The 21,277-nt window shown below is 38.7% G+C and overlaps 1 protein-coding gene across 1 annotated transcript in view; it reads left to right on the top strand.

Annotated features, from left to right (window-relative positions):
* The window catches only part of Acj6 (abnormal chemosensory protein 6), a 43,963-nt gene extending 23,414 nt beyond the window's left edge, over positions 1-20,549 (top strand). The window contains exons 2-4 of the mRNA XM_070664855.1: positions 2,273-2,329; positions 9,110-9,316; positions 12,532-20,549. Coding sequence (XP_070520956.1) covers positions 2,273-2,329; positions 9,110-9,316; positions 12,532-13,296 — 1,029 coding nt within the window. The 3' untranslated portion in view covers positions 13,297-20,549. The remainder of the gene's footprint in view (positions 1-2,272; positions 2,330-9,109; positions 9,317-12,531) is intronic.
* The last annotated feature ends 728 nt before the right edge of the window (positions 20,550-21,277 follow it).

Here is a 21,277-nt window from a genome sequence, read left to right as displayed (position 1 = left end):
TATAGCGCGCAATGCTTAATGCGTCACAGCATACTGTTGCGTAAGCGTATTATCCTTGTTCAAAGAATTCGAGCGCGTAGCGACTCCATCTACAGCCGGTGATTTCAAATCCCTTTATCAAAGATCGTGGAAGGAGCTAACGCGACGGTTAAACACGCATTTTTCCGAAATAAAATATCCTACATATGTATATTTTCTAATCTTTATCTTAAAAATGTAAATTTTTTTTTCCTCTATTTTTTTTTCCATTCTTTCTTATTTTTTTTTTTTGCGTAAAGTAGATGCGTGTTTTTGTGCCCGGTATTTAAATTCTTGAAACCCGCTCCGGCATTCGAATATATCTTTAAATGTTTTATTTAGCGAGATATTACTTTTTTGTTTTTTAAATGGTTTTAATTCATAGACTTAAATAGGTTAGCCGAGTTTGTCAAATAATTTGGTAATATTTTTAATATCGTTGGAAGTATATTCAAGACGTTTTCTAGAACACGTATTGTCGCAAAGAGATTTTTTTTTTCTGCATTAATTTATTCTTAAAAGAAAAAAAAATAGTAATTTGAAAATTTTGTAAATCCGATCACGCTATTTGATTATCTATATGTGCTTGTGCGTCTGTAAACGCATATATTAAGAAATATTAAAGCTGAACTATATTCCGTTGATAAGATGATAATCGTATCTAAGATGTCAATCTTTCAGAACACCTCAGATCGCCGGAATGTATTATTGAGAATGTGGAAAACGAACAACATCAAATTATACAGTATCTTGTCCGAGGCGTCAAATCGTCGACGCGGCGCGATAATATCGTCAATGAGCGCTTGACAATCGTGCAAAAATACGATATTAATATTTGTTCAAGACGCAAAAGGCGCCGCATTTTTCATAATTCTCCTCATTATTCTCTAAGTCTACTAAAAATACGACGGTATATATAACCAAGTCTCGGGGTATCATTAAACCCTGTCTAAAATCGAGCTGAAAAATAAAGTTCCGTCTATTAAACTTTTTTTTTTTTTTTTTTTTTTTCACGGTTGTTTGTCTCGATGAATATTTGACAGCTGAACGTAAAAGCGGCACCGATATCCCGCCCCGGTGGGAAGATGACAAATGACTGAAAAATCATGTCGAATGCACACGCTGAGTGGCGTTTGTATATCTGTGCAATCGAAGCTCGATGATATATCGTGCGTACACGTCGATACCGGGTATTGTTACGGACGCGCTGGAACGCGCGACACGTTAATAAAGTACGTCGCTTCGGAAGAGTGATGTATTCATATTAGTCTCGGTGCCCGTTAATGACATAATCATTGTCATCAAGGAGCGCGCGCGAGTGCAGAATTGGCCGACGCTTTAATAAGGACGATATTGAATTACCTAGTTCTGCGCGAATCCTAAAATGACTCATTTAATTTGCGACGGCGTCGCGACGCCGGTATGCCCCGATTCTGTCAATCTTTCGACTTCGCTTTAAATATAATATAAATGTATACGTGTGCACACATCGTGCACGTACGTGTGCCGACAATCGCGGCCGATGTGCCCCGCGCGCACGCGTGCGCGTGTCCTGCGGCGATCGGCAAAAATAAAATATGCAGACGGGATAAATATTAAGCACCGCTGACAGGTAAATCGCGTAACACGTTCGATTTCCATTCGTATGAAAATACTTCGCAGCTACGGTCATTAGCCGCGCGCTGAAATTCATTTACGCGGTCTACGCTGGGACGTTAGAACCGCCGACACCCCTTGTCGAACACGGGATCTACGCTGGCGAAGTACACTCTATCCGCGACACGACAATCCGATGTCGATTTATTTTTCTTTCCCTTTTTTTTTCTCCGCTTCCACTGTGCCATCGCACGTGCTGTTTCAATATGAAATTGCTATTATAGCACCAGAATTTTAGAACGAAACAAGACCAAGACTGGGAATAAAAGAATAATTTTATGACGTTTTCGCAGACAAAAAAAAATAGCTGATAATTAATTTAAAATAATGTTACGTTAATATTAAAATTGCTGTGTTCAGAATACCTGTCGAGTCAACGTACAGCACTATTTTTTTTTTCATTTTTTTTTGTAAAACAAAACGTCAGAAATAATTGTTCGTACCTTTTTCCGTTTTTTAATTTGGTTGAGAGATTTTTATTTAGTGTATGCTGCCATTTCTTCATAAAAGAAAAAATACGCTAGATAAAATTGGTCTAGTATTGTACTATAAGGAAATTTTGGTTCCGATGAGAAATGGCATTTTTTTTATTTTGCAGAGTCGCATATTCGAAGACGCATCCATTGTGTGCAATTCTTGGTCACCGAGGCATAATGTGAGTACTGAATTACAATTTTTTTTAATTTTTTTTCTCTCTGTGCACGTAATTTGGGATTAATTCGAGTAATTTGACTTTGCGCGTCTATTAAGACAGATCAGCAATGTCATTTATAATAAAAAAATCAGCTATTTTATTAATCATAGCCTTATTTAGAAAGCAGTAATAAAGCGCCTAGACGGATTAATTACATCTTTACGGAACGACGTCGACGTGACATTATTTTAACGGAGCAACCAGATTATTCGAGATGTCTTCAGACGAGACAGTGCAGTTATATATCACGTGTCGTCTTCGTAACAATTAGATTCGCGCAATATACGACAATTTTGTTGCGTTGCGCATCCTCGTAATATATTATAAATTTAATTAACTACCGTATAAAAAGAAAACTTGTCGTATAAATGATTCTTATTGCAGAAAACTTTTTCTCGGTAAAAATTTAATTAGCTTTTACTCGCTCAGAATTATAAATAAAAAAAAAAAAAAAAAAAAAAAAAAGAAACGGGATACAAGGGAAAAAAAAAGAGAGAAGAAAATGCCACGTGAAAGGAAAGACAGAGAGAGGCAGAGAGAAAAAGAGGAAGAGAAAGAGATTATGAGACTGTTGCTGTATACGAAATGCCCCCATAATATTTATGCTTTACGGAGCCACGTAGTTACGGTGGCCGGGCTCGCATAAACTCGCTAACTCGTGGTTACGATTATGGCCAGTAGTAAATTGATTATTTAGATATACGATGAGACGATGCGGGATAGTCGAGTGCCGTAAAAAGAGCTATGTGTCACTTATGCTCGCCACGGATGCAACAGATACCCCGGGACGCCGCAGTGGAAAAGTCAACGCGTGGACCCGGCGCCTCTCGTTTCTCGATTCTGTTCCCGATAGCCGATCATTCGTGCACCGGCGCGTCGTGCTTCTTGCACGGCGATGCAGCAGCGACTTGGAAGGCGCGTAAATTTGTAAAAAACGTCACCGGCGAAGACGGCAGACGACCGTAGGCGGATGACGCGTTAAACGCGCATGTAATAATAATGGACGATACCAAAACAACACGCGGCGATAATACAGCGGGACCGTAACAAGATGACCGAACGCAACGGAAATGGAAATCGATAATGCAGATTTAACAACAATAATATCAGGGACGAGAGAGAGAGAGAGAGAGAGAAAGAGCGAGTCGCAGTCGCAAGTCGCGGCGCCGATGCGCTTCGGCGTCATGGACATAAAAAGACGTTAATATGATAGTATTAGCGACAATAGCAACGCTTAATATTAACGTCGTTAAGGGAGCGGAGCGTAACAGCGCTATTATAAATCGATGATACCCGCTCCGGCGCGGCGGCGACGGCGACGGCGGCGGTGGCGGCGGTCGCGGGGTCGAGTCGCGTCTGCGCTACGAATGAAACTGAATTTGATGGACCCACAGCGCGAGAAGCCCACGAATAATGTTCTTTACTCTAGACAGTAGGTACTCCGCCATGCAAGTGATAATTTGAACAGTCTCCCCGTTTTCGTGTCAGACGTCAGATTTTCTGGAAGAATTTACTTATTCATGCGTCAGACTACTCCGTGATGTAGGTTATCGGACGGAAATAACGTAATTGTCCCAATTTGCGATATCCGATAGCCGACGGGTCCGCGGCGCGCTCTCGGACCTGTAGTAACCGCGAGGCAGCTGATCGCTAATCAATTTCACATACGAACGATACGTAATTGGACCGCACGCCGCGTGACGAGATTTTATTTTTTATTTTTATTTTTTTAATTTTTTTTTTTTTATTTTTATTTCTTTCTTTTTTTTTTTTTTTCATTCCCTCATTCGCTGTATTCGCTGACGCGCGCCTCTTAGTATTGATACCCCGTGCTATTCGTATCTTATTGACGCGACGGATGCGCTACTTGGCGGCATTTATCGATCGAATCTCGCGGACGGCCCTCTCTGACTAACTGCTCTCTCGGCTCAGACACGACTCAGCTTTAATTGCTAATTGATTTTGTGCACTCGTTCGAAGGTTTATGTACCATATTGATGTGTCCGGGGCACATCTAATTTTGCATTCGTCTGCTTCCCCAACGAAGTAGATTAAAGCAATTGGTTTTCTGGAAATACGATTTTCCAAGGAACAGCGCGCCTTGATAGGCAAACGATTACGCGCATCTGATACGGATGAATTATGCACGGCGCGCCGCGATATAATCGGCTTATTTTGCTAACGCTTTTATACCGCGGATCGCAGAAAAAAATACGCGATCGAATTATCCCGGAATCCGACGCGACAATCTTCCATTCCCTTTGCCGCCGTTAATACGAGATGAACATTAATAAAAGAAAAATTCTAGAGACGTGTAATAATATCGGTAACGTACCGTGCATTACCGCAACGTTAGTTTTAATCATTATAAATTTTATTTTATTTTATTTTTTTTTTTTAAATAATCGATCGAGTATTATAATACAAATGTAATTATCGTGAAACAGTTAATTAATTGTTCTGCATTTTTCATTTCTGTGCCGTCTTTATAAATTCTAATTCCGCGGCAGTGATGCGACCCTAGGTTACGCACCGGTTTTGTTATCAGTAGTACGTTAGCCACTTAATCAGACCCACCGTCGTATTTCGTATAAATTACGTGGAGAGGGCCTGCGAGGTCTGATAATTCAATTGTAATTGCCTAATCCTCATAATACCTTGCTTCCAGAAGACGTATCTCCGGCCGCTGGGGTCGGGCCGGATCGAAAAATGACTCTATTAACCGCGACGACGTAGAGAATCGCGTAAAGGGGAAGAAACTTTGCTAAACAACGGCAGGAAGTGTTAACTGTGTGGCTAATAAGAGCAATTCGTATTCTCCCTGGCACCATTAAGCTTCGTTCACAATATACAGACGTTTCGCGCGTTAACTTAGGAATATGTTTAATTTTATAATTCTTTTTAAGTACATTAAGCGTCATACGAAAGAACGACGTCGTGGAGGAACGTTAATAATTTTTTATCTTTCTTTTAATCGACACAATTATGATCTCAGATCGACTGACTCGGCACGTTAATTAATTACGATTAATTCGAATGACGGAAAAGAGGACTTAGTTCGTCGTAATATAAGTGGAGAAAGTCGTAATGTGAGAGATACTTTACAATCTTCTCCCCAACTCTAATTAACTGCTGCTATCTTGCACGTACACGTGTATATGTGCACGCATGAAGATCGAGTGACTACTGTTCAAGTGTTGCGTTAAAAGAGGGTCCATCGCGCCTTGCCCTTTAACCGTGAACCGTGATTTATCGCCCTGCTAATGCTTCGATTAAGCAGTACGTCCGTGTGAAAAACGTCGTTACTACGAACGCACAACTTCCCGCTGGAAGTGATTACGTCTCGCATTAATATTTCCGCGCGAAAATAATTGTTCCAATCGCACTTTTGCGTGTTTAAACATCGAACCGTTTAATCAAATTTATTCATAAAATATATAGTATTTTCTTCTTTCGCGAATAAAATTTCAAACAAGCTTCAATAATTTCCAGCGATTTTTATTATCGTCTGATAAGACTTGCGTTTAAAAAAAAAAAAAAAAACTATGACAAGAAAATATTTAATAGGTTCGATGGTACGCAGACAAAATACTTAATTATCCGTCTCCATTAGAAATTTCTCCCATTGTTTCATGTACAAAGCTGGAATAATTCATACAGATATATCTGCGTGATAAACGAGACACGTGCATTTTTCATTCCGTATCTCTCCTTTTACTAGCATGTTGATTGTCTTCCGGCGGAGTGCAGCTCCACATTTCGCTATAGAAAGCACTACGAATGGCAAAGACGGCGACGAGAGGGAAATTTCGGAATTAAAAAGAGTGACGGCAGTTCAGCAACCTAGAGACAGCTCGTAGGTACGCTGTACTCGACGAAGACACGAGGAGTTCATAAATAATCGAAGCGTTGGAACACGCCAGTGGTTTCCGCATGAAACATTGATCGGGCAATGCGGACATTACAGGTCGTAATGAAATAAGTGGGCAGTGAATCACTTTTAGCTTTACCTGCCTCAACCAAGATAACGATATTTTGATAACTCTTTCGGATTAATCTGCGTAGGTTTGGGGCTTGCGAATTGGGGAAAATAAAAAGTTACCGACGAGCATCGTAAAATATCGAAGAGTGCCGCTTACGGCGCAAAATGTTAACGGACATTAAATAACGGAATAAGTAGGGCTGTTATATATATAATTTTTTTTTTTTAATAATTGATACTTCTACTATGAGAATCTTTCAGGTTTCCGGTAACTTCCTGCGTATTAAGCAATAATTTTTACGTATGTTCGCGATAATAAATTATGCATGTCGAATCCAATAAACTCATTCGATACGTGCACATTTGGAAATTAATTTAACCGATTAACGAATCGTACAGCAAATGACATCGAATAACACATCTTCGCAATAGAATAGAAAACCAATAATTATTATTACTTAATACTATTATTTAATAAAAGAAAAACCCAAACGAAAATAGCTTTAACTATATACATCGGTTCCTAAAATCATTAAGGCACTAATGAAACAAGTAATGTTAATGTGAATTGTAATTGCAAAAAATTCCCATTTTTTTATGATCACGCTAGGAATATTAGAAAGAATCTTGTTTGAACGTAGAATTGAAAAATTTATCTTTGTTGAAACGGCTTCAAGGCATGTTATATGCGACTTATAACTGCGAATTCTTTGAGCATAGATCGAACCTAGTAACATGTCGCAAGTGACAGATGTAGTTGATGCGGAATGTCCCATATAATATCGATTTTACCACGGTGTACAGCCAAGTCTAAGTGATATGAGGCTATGAATGCAATGTATAGCTTTCATTAAGATATCCTCCTAAAAGAGTTGCTTTAATCAATAACAAAGAGTATAAAGATGGGAACAAATTGGCTGCGGTAAAGTCGATGTGTACAGTGATCAATATTAAGTTACGTAAATTTAAATTAGCTTGCAGCGATCCAAGTTTTACGCCAACAATCTATCGCGCTCTATCGCAAAAAAAAAAAAAAAAAAAACCTAGATTAACATTATTGCAAATAAATAAAACTTGAACGATTTTTCATTTTCCAGGAAAAACGATGGAAATAAAAAATGAAAAAAAAAAATCGCAAAACGCGTACGGGAATAATTAATGTAAAATACGCGATTACGTGATTCGCGAAATTCTTTCCACATCGGCAGATTGTAAAAATGGAATTTTGAGTGCAACCCCCTCGCGCATAACGCGCCATGAAATGAAATCACACCCGCCCCCCTTGTTACTCCATTCTGCGTTGCTCATAAATTTCGGCGTAGCGTAGTTTAAGCTATTTTCGTTACCATTAAATGTTGACTTCGCCGAGGGGGATCGGATCTCCAAACATGCGAAAGGGAATCGGGATGATCCTCTCCCCCGGCCCGTCCAGTTTCGCCACCGACTGACGGATATATTCTGTCCACCGTCCCGAGGGGCACTCGGTCAAGTATCCATCCTTCGGATCGATTCCAGTGTAACGGATGAATTTGATTACCGAACATCATAGGGCATGTGTACACGCGCTAATACAATGACGTTACCGGACTCGGGGGGATCGTAATCTAATGCCATTAATCCGTGCAAAATTCGCCGTTTTTCCAGTTACACGTAATTGTTGATTTATTACACTAAAAAATGTCGTGCAGCGCTGATATATTTAAAATATAATTTAAGTCTTTAGTGTCGAACGTCTGGAATTAATTACAAGTCCTAATATAATCTTGTAAAAAGAAGCAGTTTTGCATTTAGAAAAAAATTATTTTTTGTAGGCTGTAAAATAATTTTGTAGCAAGTGAGTAAACTTTAGGAACGTATTCTGTTCGTTTCAGACCTAGAAATGTTACACAAACGTGGAATCGGAAACGTTCTCTTACCGAGTTAGAGATACTTTTTCTTTGCGGCAACGTGCTCGCACCTCGCATGACGAGTAGATATTTTGACAGAACTTGTAACCTTTTACTGCGCTTGCAAGTCGTCATGACCGCCGTTTGAAAAAACTCGCCTCCGAGGAAAAGTAATTTAACGTTGCAATGTAAAATTTATGTATAACGTAATATCGCATACTTTTTATATTAGCAACTTCTATAATTTTCTATTCATTTCACTTTTTGTTTTCAAAAGTTACATGTATATATTTAACTCTTTATTATAAAAAAAAAAAAACAATATTAACATCTAATGAAATAGCCGCAACATATTATCAAATCAAACATATCTTTTTACAGCATGCATTTACGATCTTACGTTTAATTAAATCAAATTAATAAGAATTAATCTCCAAAACATTTTATTTATTTGCCTAATATAAAATAATTATTCAATTTGCATAATAAAGCATTAGAAAGTCAAGAGGAAACTTCAAAGCTCAACTTCAGTAATAAAGAATTTTTGTCTCCGAGCCTAAAAAACTCGCAAAACGCGAACATCCCGGATAATAAAACTATTTTTGGGATATCGATCGCATAGCCATGTTGCCAACCAGTATACTCGTACAAACTCACAGTTACCCGGACAACGTCACACGGATTATATTCAATAAAAATTTATATAACAAATAGCAGAAGCTATCGCCGACATTTATTTGCACGTAATTATATCAAGTAAATCGACACGCACCTACGAATTCAAATGTTTAGTCTGTTTAATATAATAATTCTAATAAAAACAAATGCAGGATGTTAATACTATAATAATGTGCTATGCACTTTGTGTTTCAGGGTGATTTATTTGGTGGGTTGAACAGCGGTTTGCAAGATGGCTTACTTTCGAGAGCGGAGGCTCTGGCAGCAGATTTGGGGAAGCACAACGCCGGGACGCCGATGCCGCTAAAGCACGATCCCGTATCTGTGTACCATCACGGGGCACACATGCCTACCCCACATCCAAATAACCGGCCACATCACCAGGTACAATCACACCTCCTTGTGAGTCCGCATTTTTGATATATTATTCTATCATTAAATCTGACCATACAACGCCACCGCGACGCTAAGTAAGCACGAGTTATCTTATCGGCGAGCAAAAAAAAAAAAAGAAAAAGACGTGAACATAATCGCTCGATCTAAAACAGCTTAATTATTAAAATGCCATCGGACTGTTAAACTAATATCCGATCAAACAATTCACGCATCTTGTATTTTATTTTTATATTTCGTATTAGATATTCAAGCTGCGCTGCGAGATATTTAACAATACCGTCGATAATAATAAAAAATAATATCATTTACGGCAGATAATTATATCGCAATAAAAGCTGAAGGCCGCCGTTTCGTAAACCCCTCCCCGTTCCTCCACCCCTCGTACACAAACCGAGGGTGGTACATCCATAAAATGCAACGAATCCAACGGCCGGTTAAAATCGTTACCAATAATTAATTACGTGCGGCAATTAATTTTGAATTCATATTTAATCGGCAGATTGAAAAATTTAATTTACGCAGTTTATTTGTTAATATCGCGAACAATGCAGACAACGATTTTAATTTCCTGCGTTTTAATGGTTAATAAGCCCGCATTATATTTACAACTCTCGTTTGTAATCGTGCGATAGCGACGATCGCTGGTGTGACGCCGTTCAAATTGCATTTCAATATGTTGCCTCGTGCACCTTACGCTAATCTAAACGATCTGAGACAGATGAGAGGAATGCGACGGGAGAGCTACGTAACCAATGCGCACCGATCCGGAATGATCTTTTCAAACGTAGGGGCGTGTTGCTTGTATATTATCTCCGTGTCGTGACTACTTGTAATGCCCTCCACCCTTCTTTAATAGAACGCAATGAATTCTGAGGGTCCACGGGACCTGTGTGTCTGCGGCGAGGGTTCAATATGGGTTTTGTTCAACTTCTCGCGTGCCGGCTTTCCGCGGGATTTGCGTACATGATTTTACCATCATAAATCACCTCCTCTGATCTTACACGCTCTATCGAGAGTGTTTAGTTTCAACAGACGCGTGATATTTTAGCGTTAAAAAAAAATATATATATATATATTTCCAAAATAATACGTGATTAAGAGTAGAAATAATTCGGTTTTAAGTAGCACGCTCGAGTAGGAGAAAAAGAGACGAAAATCGAGAATGGCAAAAACGAGCGTCGAGAGCTGATGTGTAAAAGCGGGCGCGCGCGGATCGAGAGAACGGATACGGTGCGGCGCTAACACCGAGGGAAGAAAGAAAAATTAGGGGCGAGGTGGGCAATAGAGCAAGGAGAAAGAGCAAAACATAGGAGCCGGCTAACCCTACCATCGTGTCAGCGTAATGATGAAATATTGCGCAGGTCTCTCGGGCCCTACCTCGTACGCCCCTGGGCAAGTCCACCCCCGACATCCCCCCATCTACCCCCTCGCCGCTCTTCCCGCCACCCTTGCTTGTATATTTGCTGCCGGTGCTCCCCGACAGCTTCCACCTTCTGCCTTTTCCACGCTGCCCGCCAGCGTCCGTGCAACGCAACCCCCTGCATTTCTGATGTAACTGCGCTATCCCAGGGCACCACCGCCGACCGAAACCGTGCCATCCAGTTAGCTCACTATACTGCCGTTCTCATGAGAATAGATGATGCGCGTGTTGCCTACGCGTGTACGTGTATAAGCCTCGGCGAGGTCGTATAGGTGCTTACGTATGTACGTGAGGTAATGGCCGGATTGAGAACGACGTAGATATTTTTAGTAGCGATTTTTATAGTGATTTTCGCGCCGCGCCGCGCGTTATGCACCACCCGGACACGACGCTACGCGGTTTCGCGTTTCAACCCGGGAATAATTCATGAGAAAGTAAACATCAAAAAGACGCGATTAAAATGTAGATATCCTCGGTTGATTAAGATACGATTCGGCAGGCAGAAATTTCGTGCGAGTCCTATTATTTGCTTCGAGACTTCTACAGGCGTCGCGTGCTATGTTACACGTTTTCGTTATATTTCTTGATTAAGTTCAAAGTCGCTTTGTAATAAAATCTGCGAACGATCGATAATCACCATAACTCGTAACGCAAATTGTCGTTTAATGAGTTTATCGTACGTGTATTTCTGAAATATACGCGTGAACTAATTCTAATTACATGTCCTGTCCCCACGGTCCAAACCGTGGCGTCTAGTTAATTCAGTATACTCTCGTGAGACCAGGCGATTTCATGTGTGCAAACAAGATCATACGCGTGTGCGTGATACTTTACATACTTAAGCACGTAGACGGCGCAATAAATAAATAATAAATATAAAAAAAGACTAACAATTGAGATAAATTAATTGGGAAAAATCGTTACTCGACTCAAACGAGACTCATATCGGTAATTACCTCAAAAAAAAAAAAAAAAAAAATATAAAAATAAATTAATAAGATAAAAAAAAAGTTTAAAATGTAAAAAAAAATTCTACACATTTCTCTTTTTTGTTTTTCTCCGCATAAAATCGCTATTTCAAAAAATAGCTCCAGTTCTTATTGTACGATTTATCGCGTTTGACTCGTGACTAATACGCTTTATCTCGAGCAGATGTAACTCCCGATATTGGCTTTTAAAAAAACGAGTTAACGGCGTGGCACTTATGTAACGACGGCCTAAGCGAAGAAAAATATGAAAGAAGCTCATAAATAATTTGTAAAGAGTTATGCTGGAGGTGCGTTCTGCATTCGTGACGACGGCCGCGGCACGTGCTGCATAATTATACGTGTTAGCTTGTACATATTTCCTACTCCACACTCTCTTTCTCTCTCTTTCTATCTCCGCACTCGACCTAACTTTGCTTTTTATCCCCTTCATTCATGCCTCTCCCACGCCATGATGGTGCTTCATCAAAATGCATTTTCGCAAACTTGGCGATACGATACGCATCCGGCCTTTCAGCATCTACCTTCGTATTTACACGTTTCACCTTATATTGCCGTATTTCCTCAACGGTGCATGTTTTAATCAATTTTTTAATTGCAGAATATTATTTTCTTTTTATACTGCCATTTAATTAATTGCCAATTCTGAGAATTAATAACGCCAAGTGCGCTCTTTAGGAAAAGTTTTATATTTACAGACAACTAAGAACACGCTTGATATTTAATAAATATTACGGTATAAGAAAAAAAAAAAAAATCTTTCAAGAAACCGCGATGCCTATTCAAACTAAGGGTTTCGAATTCGCGTGTTCCAGATGAGCCATCCAGGAATGGAAAGCCTCGACATGCTAGACCCAGCAAACTCGATGACAACGTTGACGCCGATGTCCGAGAGCACGGGTGGCGCACCGGGACACCACGCGGGCATCCACGGGCCCTCCGTGTACGGCGGAATGAACGGTATGATGAGCCATCATCATCATCACAGTAACCTAGGTGGTGGCGGCGGCAGCGTGCCGCATCCGGCGCACCATCATCCGGCGATGGCTGCAGCGGCTGCGGCCGCGGCCGCGGCGGGCCTACATCCTGACGCTGATACCGATCCGCGCGAATTGGAGGCCTTCGCCGAGCGATTCAAGCAACGGCGCATCAAGCTCGGCGTCACGCAGGCCGACGTCGGGAAAGCGCTGGCTAATCTCAAACTACCGGGCGTCGGTGCCCTCTCGCAATCGACGATCTGTCGTTTCGAGTCGCTCACCTTATCGCATAACAACATGATCGCCCTGAAGCCGATCCTCCAAGCGTGGCTAGAGGAGGCAGAGGCTCAGGCAAAGAACAAGCGACGGGACCCGGACGCGCCATCGGTATTACCCGCCGGCGAGAAGAAACGGAAACGTACAAGCATCGCCGCGCCCGAGAAACGTTCGTTAGAGGCGTACTTCGCGGTCCAGCCGCGGCCGTCCGGCGAGAAAATTGCGGCGATCGCGGAGAAGCTCGACTTGAAGAAAAACGTCGTACGAGTCTGGTTTTGTAATCAGCGACAGAAGCAGAAGCGCATGAAATTCGCGGCTCAACATTGACCCGAGGGTGGCTTGTGACAGCAGAACTGACCGTACCAACTGCCCAGTCTCGAGCCTAAACCCGAACCTTTAACTGAGTTTCAGGGTTGGCCGTGAAGCGCCCGGAACTCCATAAATGAGCTTCTCCCTTGACTGGCGCCGATAGACATCGCGGCGAAAGCTCCGAAAGTTCGCCGTCGACGTCTATCCGCGGCAGTCTTTCGCGGCTGCTAAAACTAATGGCTTGATACTACGGGCAGACGTATCGGTACACGAGGCTGTCACAGGCTGAAGACGAGTCGCTTGTTATCACTGCGCGTGTGTAATGTGCGTGAAACGCATATTCGGGAATCACCGGTTGCAGGGAGCTATTCTTGACCCGTTTCGGTTTGCGATTCTCTCTCCTCTTCAGCGAAACACGATTACCTCTCGTGACGTTATACAACCAATGCAATGAAACGCTGGTGACGCGTTCACGACTGTTTCACGATGGATGTCGTCGCGATATGACGGTAAGAAATTTAAGTTCACGCATAATCAGATCGATCCATCGCATCGATATCATCGTTTTCTTCGACGATTTAACGCATACAAAATAACTTTTATTAGGTTGATTTTTGATTGACAAATTTTTTAACCGATTGTTACCTTAATTGAATCGTCAGCGTATAGATTATGTTATAATTAGATCGAGACGGTGAATTCAAGTAAATTCAACATTACAATATATTTTTTATTTTGCTTGAAAATATGACTGCGAATAAAGATAATGCTGATAAAATACTGATCGCGGTAATAATGCATAAAGCTTTCAACGGTATAATTTTAGGAAAATGAACAACTTTGCACTAGGGGATATAAGCGTTTTTTTCGTATTTTATTCACATTAGCAATAAGCAATGTAACGATGGATTTGTTGCGTTATAATATCGTAGAGCTGCATAAATACCTTTCCTGTTCGCGCATTTTATCCAAAGTGAAATATTTGTTATCTTTTTTAACGATGCACATAGTAAATATTAAAATTTTTTAAGTACATTCATGCTGTGCAATACTTGTGATTAATTTAACAGTAAAAATAAAAGTAAGTTTAACTTAACATAATTTTAAAAAATTATATATATAATTTTATGTTTTAATTATATTATTTTATACCCTAATACGTTGTTATCATAATACTTTATGTAATAATTTTTTGTCGAGAAAAGTCTATGTATTAAGTTTTAAAAATATTAAATAAAAATTTGTTGAAATTTTTTACGTTTATTATTCATAATATCTCGAACTATTACGAAATGGCAAAAAGTATAATTTTATATTGACAAAAAATTGAATTTAGCTTAAATGTCTGCGTTACTGCGATATTAATAATTTTTCAATTATATTCTTTTCTGATTATTTGAAGTAAAAAGAACCTTCGAATCTACAATCCGCAGAACTACGAGATCTAGATACACCTCCAACGATAGCAATAAAATAGTTTACGAGCCATTCACCCTTCGACCCCTCGTCGTATCACATCCGCGGTTGAAATCATCGTTCGGTACCGATTTCACGATCATATTTCTCACATTTCGCAAACGAGTATGTAAAAATCTCACGACCCATGTAAGACAATAGAACCGGCATATTTCTTTCCAAGAGAAAGAAAAATCTAACGAGATCCCATCGTTTAACTTTTGTTTAAAATACGAAATTACTTTTTATAAGTGCACGATTTAAATTGATATCGTACAAAATATGATATAAAAATGTAAAATAAATTTCTTTATTACTTTAGCACGAAATAATGTATAATTGAAGGTAAGAGCGGAACTTGAAAAGGTAACGTCGTCACGCAATCTATCGATGCGAATGGATCGTCATGTCGCTAGCGCACAATCGCGACAAATTTCTAACTCTGAGCCTGTAACATTTCACGCGGGTGTAAAAATAATATTTTTATCGCGAGATAACACATCGGAGACAGTCGTAAATTACTGAGTCGCCATTGCAATAATTTACTGAGCAATAATCATTGAAGGCACGATTGATATCGGCAAACAATCCTCATGAGATTGCAAAAGCACGATAAAAAAAGAGAGAGAGAGAGAGAAAGAAGTAAAGAGAGAGAGAAAGAGAGAGAGACTTTTCGTCGTTCGTTTATCACGGACGAACTCTTCGTGACAAGTGAACGGCAAAGAGCAAGGATTACCAACGCGTCTTGAAAAGTACAACTCGAAACATAAAATATAAAGTACGTATTTGTTATAAAGACGACGCGCGGATACGTCGCGCCGAAGAAAAAGTGATATTAATCCTAATGAAGACGCTCAGTGCAGTGTACACAGTGAAGAGAACGGTAATGTGCGTATGAACGAGTGAATGTATGTTGCGCGTGCAAGAAACAATCAGAGGTTGAGATTCAAAGAAAAAAAAAAAGAAAAAAAAAAGAAAAAAAAAGAGCGAGAGAGAGGAGCAAATGAGAGAGAGAGAAAGAGAAGGAGAGAGAGAGACAAACTAACAGAGCTAAGAAAAATGTTTTACGTAGTGATATTGGACAATCAGTGAAAAGACTGTACCATATCATATTAAAGCAATACCGTAGCACGTAGTAAACGAATTAATTATACTTTGTTCGTATTTTTTATGATCGTCCGCGCATCCGCCACGCGCCATGCGCCGACTATTTTCGTAATGAGGTAAACGAGAGGGAAGACAAGGGAGAAAGAAACGGGGCGAACGATACAACGAGGGGGGTTGCTTTAAGTCACGGTGCATACTCTGCTTTCAGACTCGACGATTAATAATAATCTCTTTATTGATCCGGTACGTGAAGGATGCTACCGGGGCTCACGCGGTGGTCTCCACTTTTCCGCGGAACAACGTGCGTATCGCTCGCGCGACATGCGTGGGTCGGGAATGGGCTTCGGTTTTTCTTATTTTGTTTCCCGATGAAGTATATACGGTTAATATCGGATGCACGGTTAATCCGGAAACGATGGATCTGACTGTCTACGTGTATATCTCTTTCTGTTTGCCGACGTGGAGTCCGTCGGTATCGCGCTGTTCTGTGACAACGAAATTCTCAAGTGTGAGATTTAACATCCTCTTAGCGGAAGGTAAGGCGCAATAGCGACTCGGACGTGGGAGGGTACGGTCGAAACGGTCGTGCTGCAAGTCGCGATTGTTAAAATTTTCTGCGCTATATTTTCTAAAGTTGGATATACGCGTTAATTATTCACTTTGCGCGTGCACAGGCAAAGACGCGTTCTAATATATTCGTATTAAATAGTAAGCATCGCCTAAATCGCAGAGAAGTTCTCGTATCTCACAAACTCAATGTGTAATTTATTTGAAATGTTCAAATATCTACAAGGTATTTATTAAAACAAAGAAGAAGAAAAAAAAAAAAAAAAAAAAATATTAACTTTAATAAGTAAAGACAAGACAATCTTGGGGATCAACACTTTTAAATGTAATATTAGAATTCCAGAAAATTGTGTTCCCCTTTTCTTTCAGTTATCTATGAATAGAAAAATAAAATAAAGTGATCAAAATGAAGAGAGTTTGCTCGATTTAGGCTAACATTGGAAATCCATTCTCTACATTGGCAGGTCGAGAAGGGTTAACTAACTGAAAAGTTGCCTTTAGAAATCCACCCTCTACTTTGACAGGTAGAAGAGGATTGAGCATAAGTGACACGAGATGGTCGACATCTGAAATGTCGGCTCCTCGTTTAATTTCAATTTGGTTTCATTTCGAGCCGAAATCTAATTATCATTGAGCTCTGTAATATTAATTAATTTAAATTTTTATTTATCAATATTTCCACCCTACGAAAATATACGTTGCGCGAATACGGAGTAAAATCGACCTTCTATTTTTTTTTTTTTTCCTTTTTTCCAATCTTACATTTCTTCGATATTACATCAATTACTGGCAGAGGGATTTTACCCCCGATGAAACGATCCACCTGCTTCTTTTTCTTTACTTTAAGTCTCGAAAAATTTCTACTTGCATCACGCGATGAAATACGTGGTACAAGACTTATGTGGAAAAGAATTTGCCAAACGTGCGTAGTCATGTGTATCCAACATTAGAAGAATATTTTCTGTAAAGGGGATGAGATACATCCAGGCAAACGAAAATACTAGTAATAGTTAAAGGTAAAAGTGGAAAAAAAAAAATGGTAGCAATTTTTAAATTGTACATATATATAAGAAAATAAGTATTTTATAGGAGAGTAATAGCCTATTTGCCATTTTATTAGGTAGTGAGAAAGAAGTTCTAGTGCAATATAGGAGTCTAGTGAAACGTTCATGACTTATTGTTTTATTTCTCGTCGACAGCGCGTCCACTCTAGCGTAGCAATATCAGCGAGTTAATCAGTCCTTACCCGGTCATGGATAATTTCAAAACCGCCCTGCATCGCGACCGTTTTTCTCGTAGAAAGAAAATCAATTATTTTCCTACACGCGATTATCCAATTGTGTAACGTATCGATTTGTTAACGATACCGTTGTGTCGAGCTTGCCTTTCGTCACTGCACTTCTTTAATTCAAACTGAAATCCCGACGAGCTAAAATGTTAACCAGATATTGCGATAAGGATCCGCCGTCTCTTTTCATCTCGTTTTTACACGTCTCGTCTGTTTCTTACGTGTTTCCCCTTTATTTCTAATTATATGAGAGCCGTCGTGATTAGCCAACGATTACAAATAACGTTCTCGATAATGTTGTTGTTACGTAACTAATAAAATTATGTAAATATGATTCGTAATTCTATAAATTAGGTTAAGAATATGTTTCGCGCACTCAGACCGAATGTATATCAAGTAAGAGAGACGCCAGGAAGTATGTAGAATTATATACAGCATCGCGCATTATTGCGCACGTTGAGTTGTCAAAAAATATGCAATATTTGTTGCATTAAATTTGTAAAACAGTGTATGTAAAATCTATTATTTATCAAGAAAGCTATTAAAATTCTTTATGATAAAAATTTATATTTATCAAAGGCTCCGGCCATCTATCAGAAAAATATATCGCTGTTCTTTAACGTTGTTCTTGGGGAAAAAGAAAGTAAGGCATGTGTGTAAACGAGAACAGAAAATCAATAAAAATTCTACGTAAACTCAAATATTTTATCATTATTGCGATATATAAATATGAAAACGTCCTGATATAAATTCCATATACTTCCTGTATATTGCCAAACTCTCAGCGTCATTAATTACTCTTTTTTAACTTAATCATATCATATCGTTATATATAAAAAATATATAAATCAATTTTTTTCCATCTTACATTGCATACTTATTAAATAATTTAATGTTTTACGGGTTGGGAATAATAATTTGTTGCGCTTTTACAACGTGTCACAATGTCTTGATCATTCAACCATCGTTGTACCATGTGAAAAATTTAGAAAATTATTCACCGCGATATGCGAAATGTCAAACATTTGTTTAATTAATAAGTTTTTGATTACGTCAAATTTTTCGTGACGAAAATATCAAGAAACTCAAGTCTTTCGAATTAAATATTAAAAATGAAATAATGTATTGCAAATTGAATGGACAAACTGTGGTTTCACGATATTCTATATATATATATTAAAAAAAAAAAAGTGATAACGACTCTGGTACACATTGCAATAATAAAAGACTAGGCCTCTATCCGTGCGTCATCATGCAACGTGAGTATTAATTCGTCGTCAATGCGCAGGTTGTTAATAAGTAATCCTCGTTTAACAGAGAATATTCTAAAAAGAAAAGTTTACCCTCTTTTGATGAAAAGGAATCTCGGTGAACAACGTTTGTATTAATTAACACTCGATAATTTTAATTAAAAGACACAATTTTACTTAACAAACAAAAATATATCTAAACCATTCTGGGTAATGTTAAACGATTACGATTTTTTATCGCGTAATATAGATATCTCGGTTTTAATAAAATAGGCTATTTATGAGTAAGACTGTAAAACAGAATAGAAAGTCTCCTCGAGCGCAAATGTAGCGCGAATATACATATTTAATACAGGGTAACGAGTCATATCATAATGTGTTTTATCAATTGTTATCGTCATGAAGCTGCACTTAAGAGTCTTGCCAAATGATACGATTAGGCACACGCGACGTCGGGAAATTACGTCGCGGTATTGACTTGCGTAGATTTGCGTGTCTCCGCAATGCATGAAACAAAGTGTGGTTTAAAGGATCTTTCAGAGAAAAAATTTTTCAGATTTGTTAACGTGCGCAGGTTTCTTTTGCGAGGAAATGTACATGTAACTAGATATTTGTAACGAATTATTTAATGTAAATCTATCTTTTGGAGTATGCTAATTGTTTAAGAAACATCACTCATCTCTAAATGCTTTTAGCCATCTCGAAGACAATGTTACGCGCAATATATAAAACACATCTGGCTATAATATTATTTAGAAAACTGCTATAGTGCGCTCTCTTCTGCGGCTCGCTGCAGCTAATCGATCGTGGTATGGTCATCGAGAAATTTATATTTTTGTCTCGCACAGAGATACACGATTCTTACTTCTTTTACCGCGGGTTTAATTCTTGAAAGTATCGATCGACGGTTCCGCGAGATAGTTTACATAAGTCGAACGCGAATGTAAAAGTCGGAGAGCTATGGCGTTCTAAGAGATTCCTGCAATTCTACGTGAAAGAAAAAAATACCTAACGTTTTACGTGCACGGTCGAACAAAAGTGATATTCACGAAAATAGTTGAGAAGAAAATTGACACGGCATCACGTTACGTTTCGATTTACCGTAACGCGAATTATTTCGTCAGACAATCTGTAGCGGGGAAAAAAAGGGAAAAAAAAAAACGATTGCGTGTAATATATACGCGTAATCATCAAAGACTCTTACGTACGTGTGTTTATAATTTATTCATTTTTATGGAGATTGCGCGGATCATCAACCATCGCCCCAGTTGTCGCGCGGATTATTCCAACCAAAAAGTATTAACGTCAAAACGTTATGACGGGAGCATATTTGTATAAAGAAATATGAAGAAAAAGAAAAAAAAAAAAAAACTAAATAATTAATATAAATAATTATTATCAGTAATTATAGATTAAATGTTTATACATATAAATTGAACAGAGGGGGGACGGGGGAAAAAAAGCCAAAATGAATTGTTAAATTTAAAAGTCTTACTCATAGGTGTTCACGTGGCCAGCTTAGGTAGCGAAATTCCACATAGAGAAAAAAACGCGACGTCGTCAGCAAAAAAAAAAAAAAAACGAACAAAAAAAAAAGAAAGAAATACCGCTCATCATTTGATTCAGAATTGATCCGAGTTGATATCTAACAATGCAACCTAACGCTCCGGTGAATTTGAAATTAGCTATACATGCCGCTTTGTCGGAACGATGTCGCGTCGATTGCTCGTTATTCGGTTCGTTAAGATACTTTAAACGCGTAAATATTTATAACATAGAACAGACGCAACTCTCTCTTTAAAAACTATTTTAAATAGCATCGAATACGATAACGTAAGAAAGAAGTAGAGCATATCTATCTTCCATTATAAGAAGAATCGCTTTCGTTCTACATCTATTCGTTCTACACTCTTTATCGAGCGTCCCCGCGACGTTTATCTATGCATTTACAGACTGGTAAAAATCTGAAAACGATCGCGAATCGTCGTTTGTATAATAGAAATAAAACACTACATATTTATGTTTACACTGTGTCTACGTACAACACATACAACGTGTCCCATAATAATTCCTGATGTGTCAGAATATGAATCTATATGTGTGTAATAACGATCGACAAATCATAATCATAATTTCACAGCAAGTTAAATTCTTATTAATCTCTATAAATTGTAATTAAATGCGCGATCAGTGTAAAAGTGAAACGCTATTTATGAGTAAGACTGTAACTATCGCGAATACGATATAATAATATAATAAAGACATATCATAAAAGATACTAGATACTTTAATTGTCTGACATTGTAGAAATTTCTATGTAAATATGTTGCGT

Source organism: Cardiocondyla obscurior, linkage group LG12 (genome assembly GCF_019399895.1).
Source record: "Cardiocondyla obscurior isolate alpha-2009 linkage group LG12, Cobs3.1, whole genome shotgun sequence".
Classification (NCBI taxonomy): Eukaryota; Metazoa; Arthropoda; class Insecta; order Hymenoptera; family Formicidae; genus Cardiocondyla; species Cardiocondyla obscurior.
Note: the sequence above shows the minus strand (reverse complement) of the source record. Positions and strands in the feature narration are given on the sequence as shown.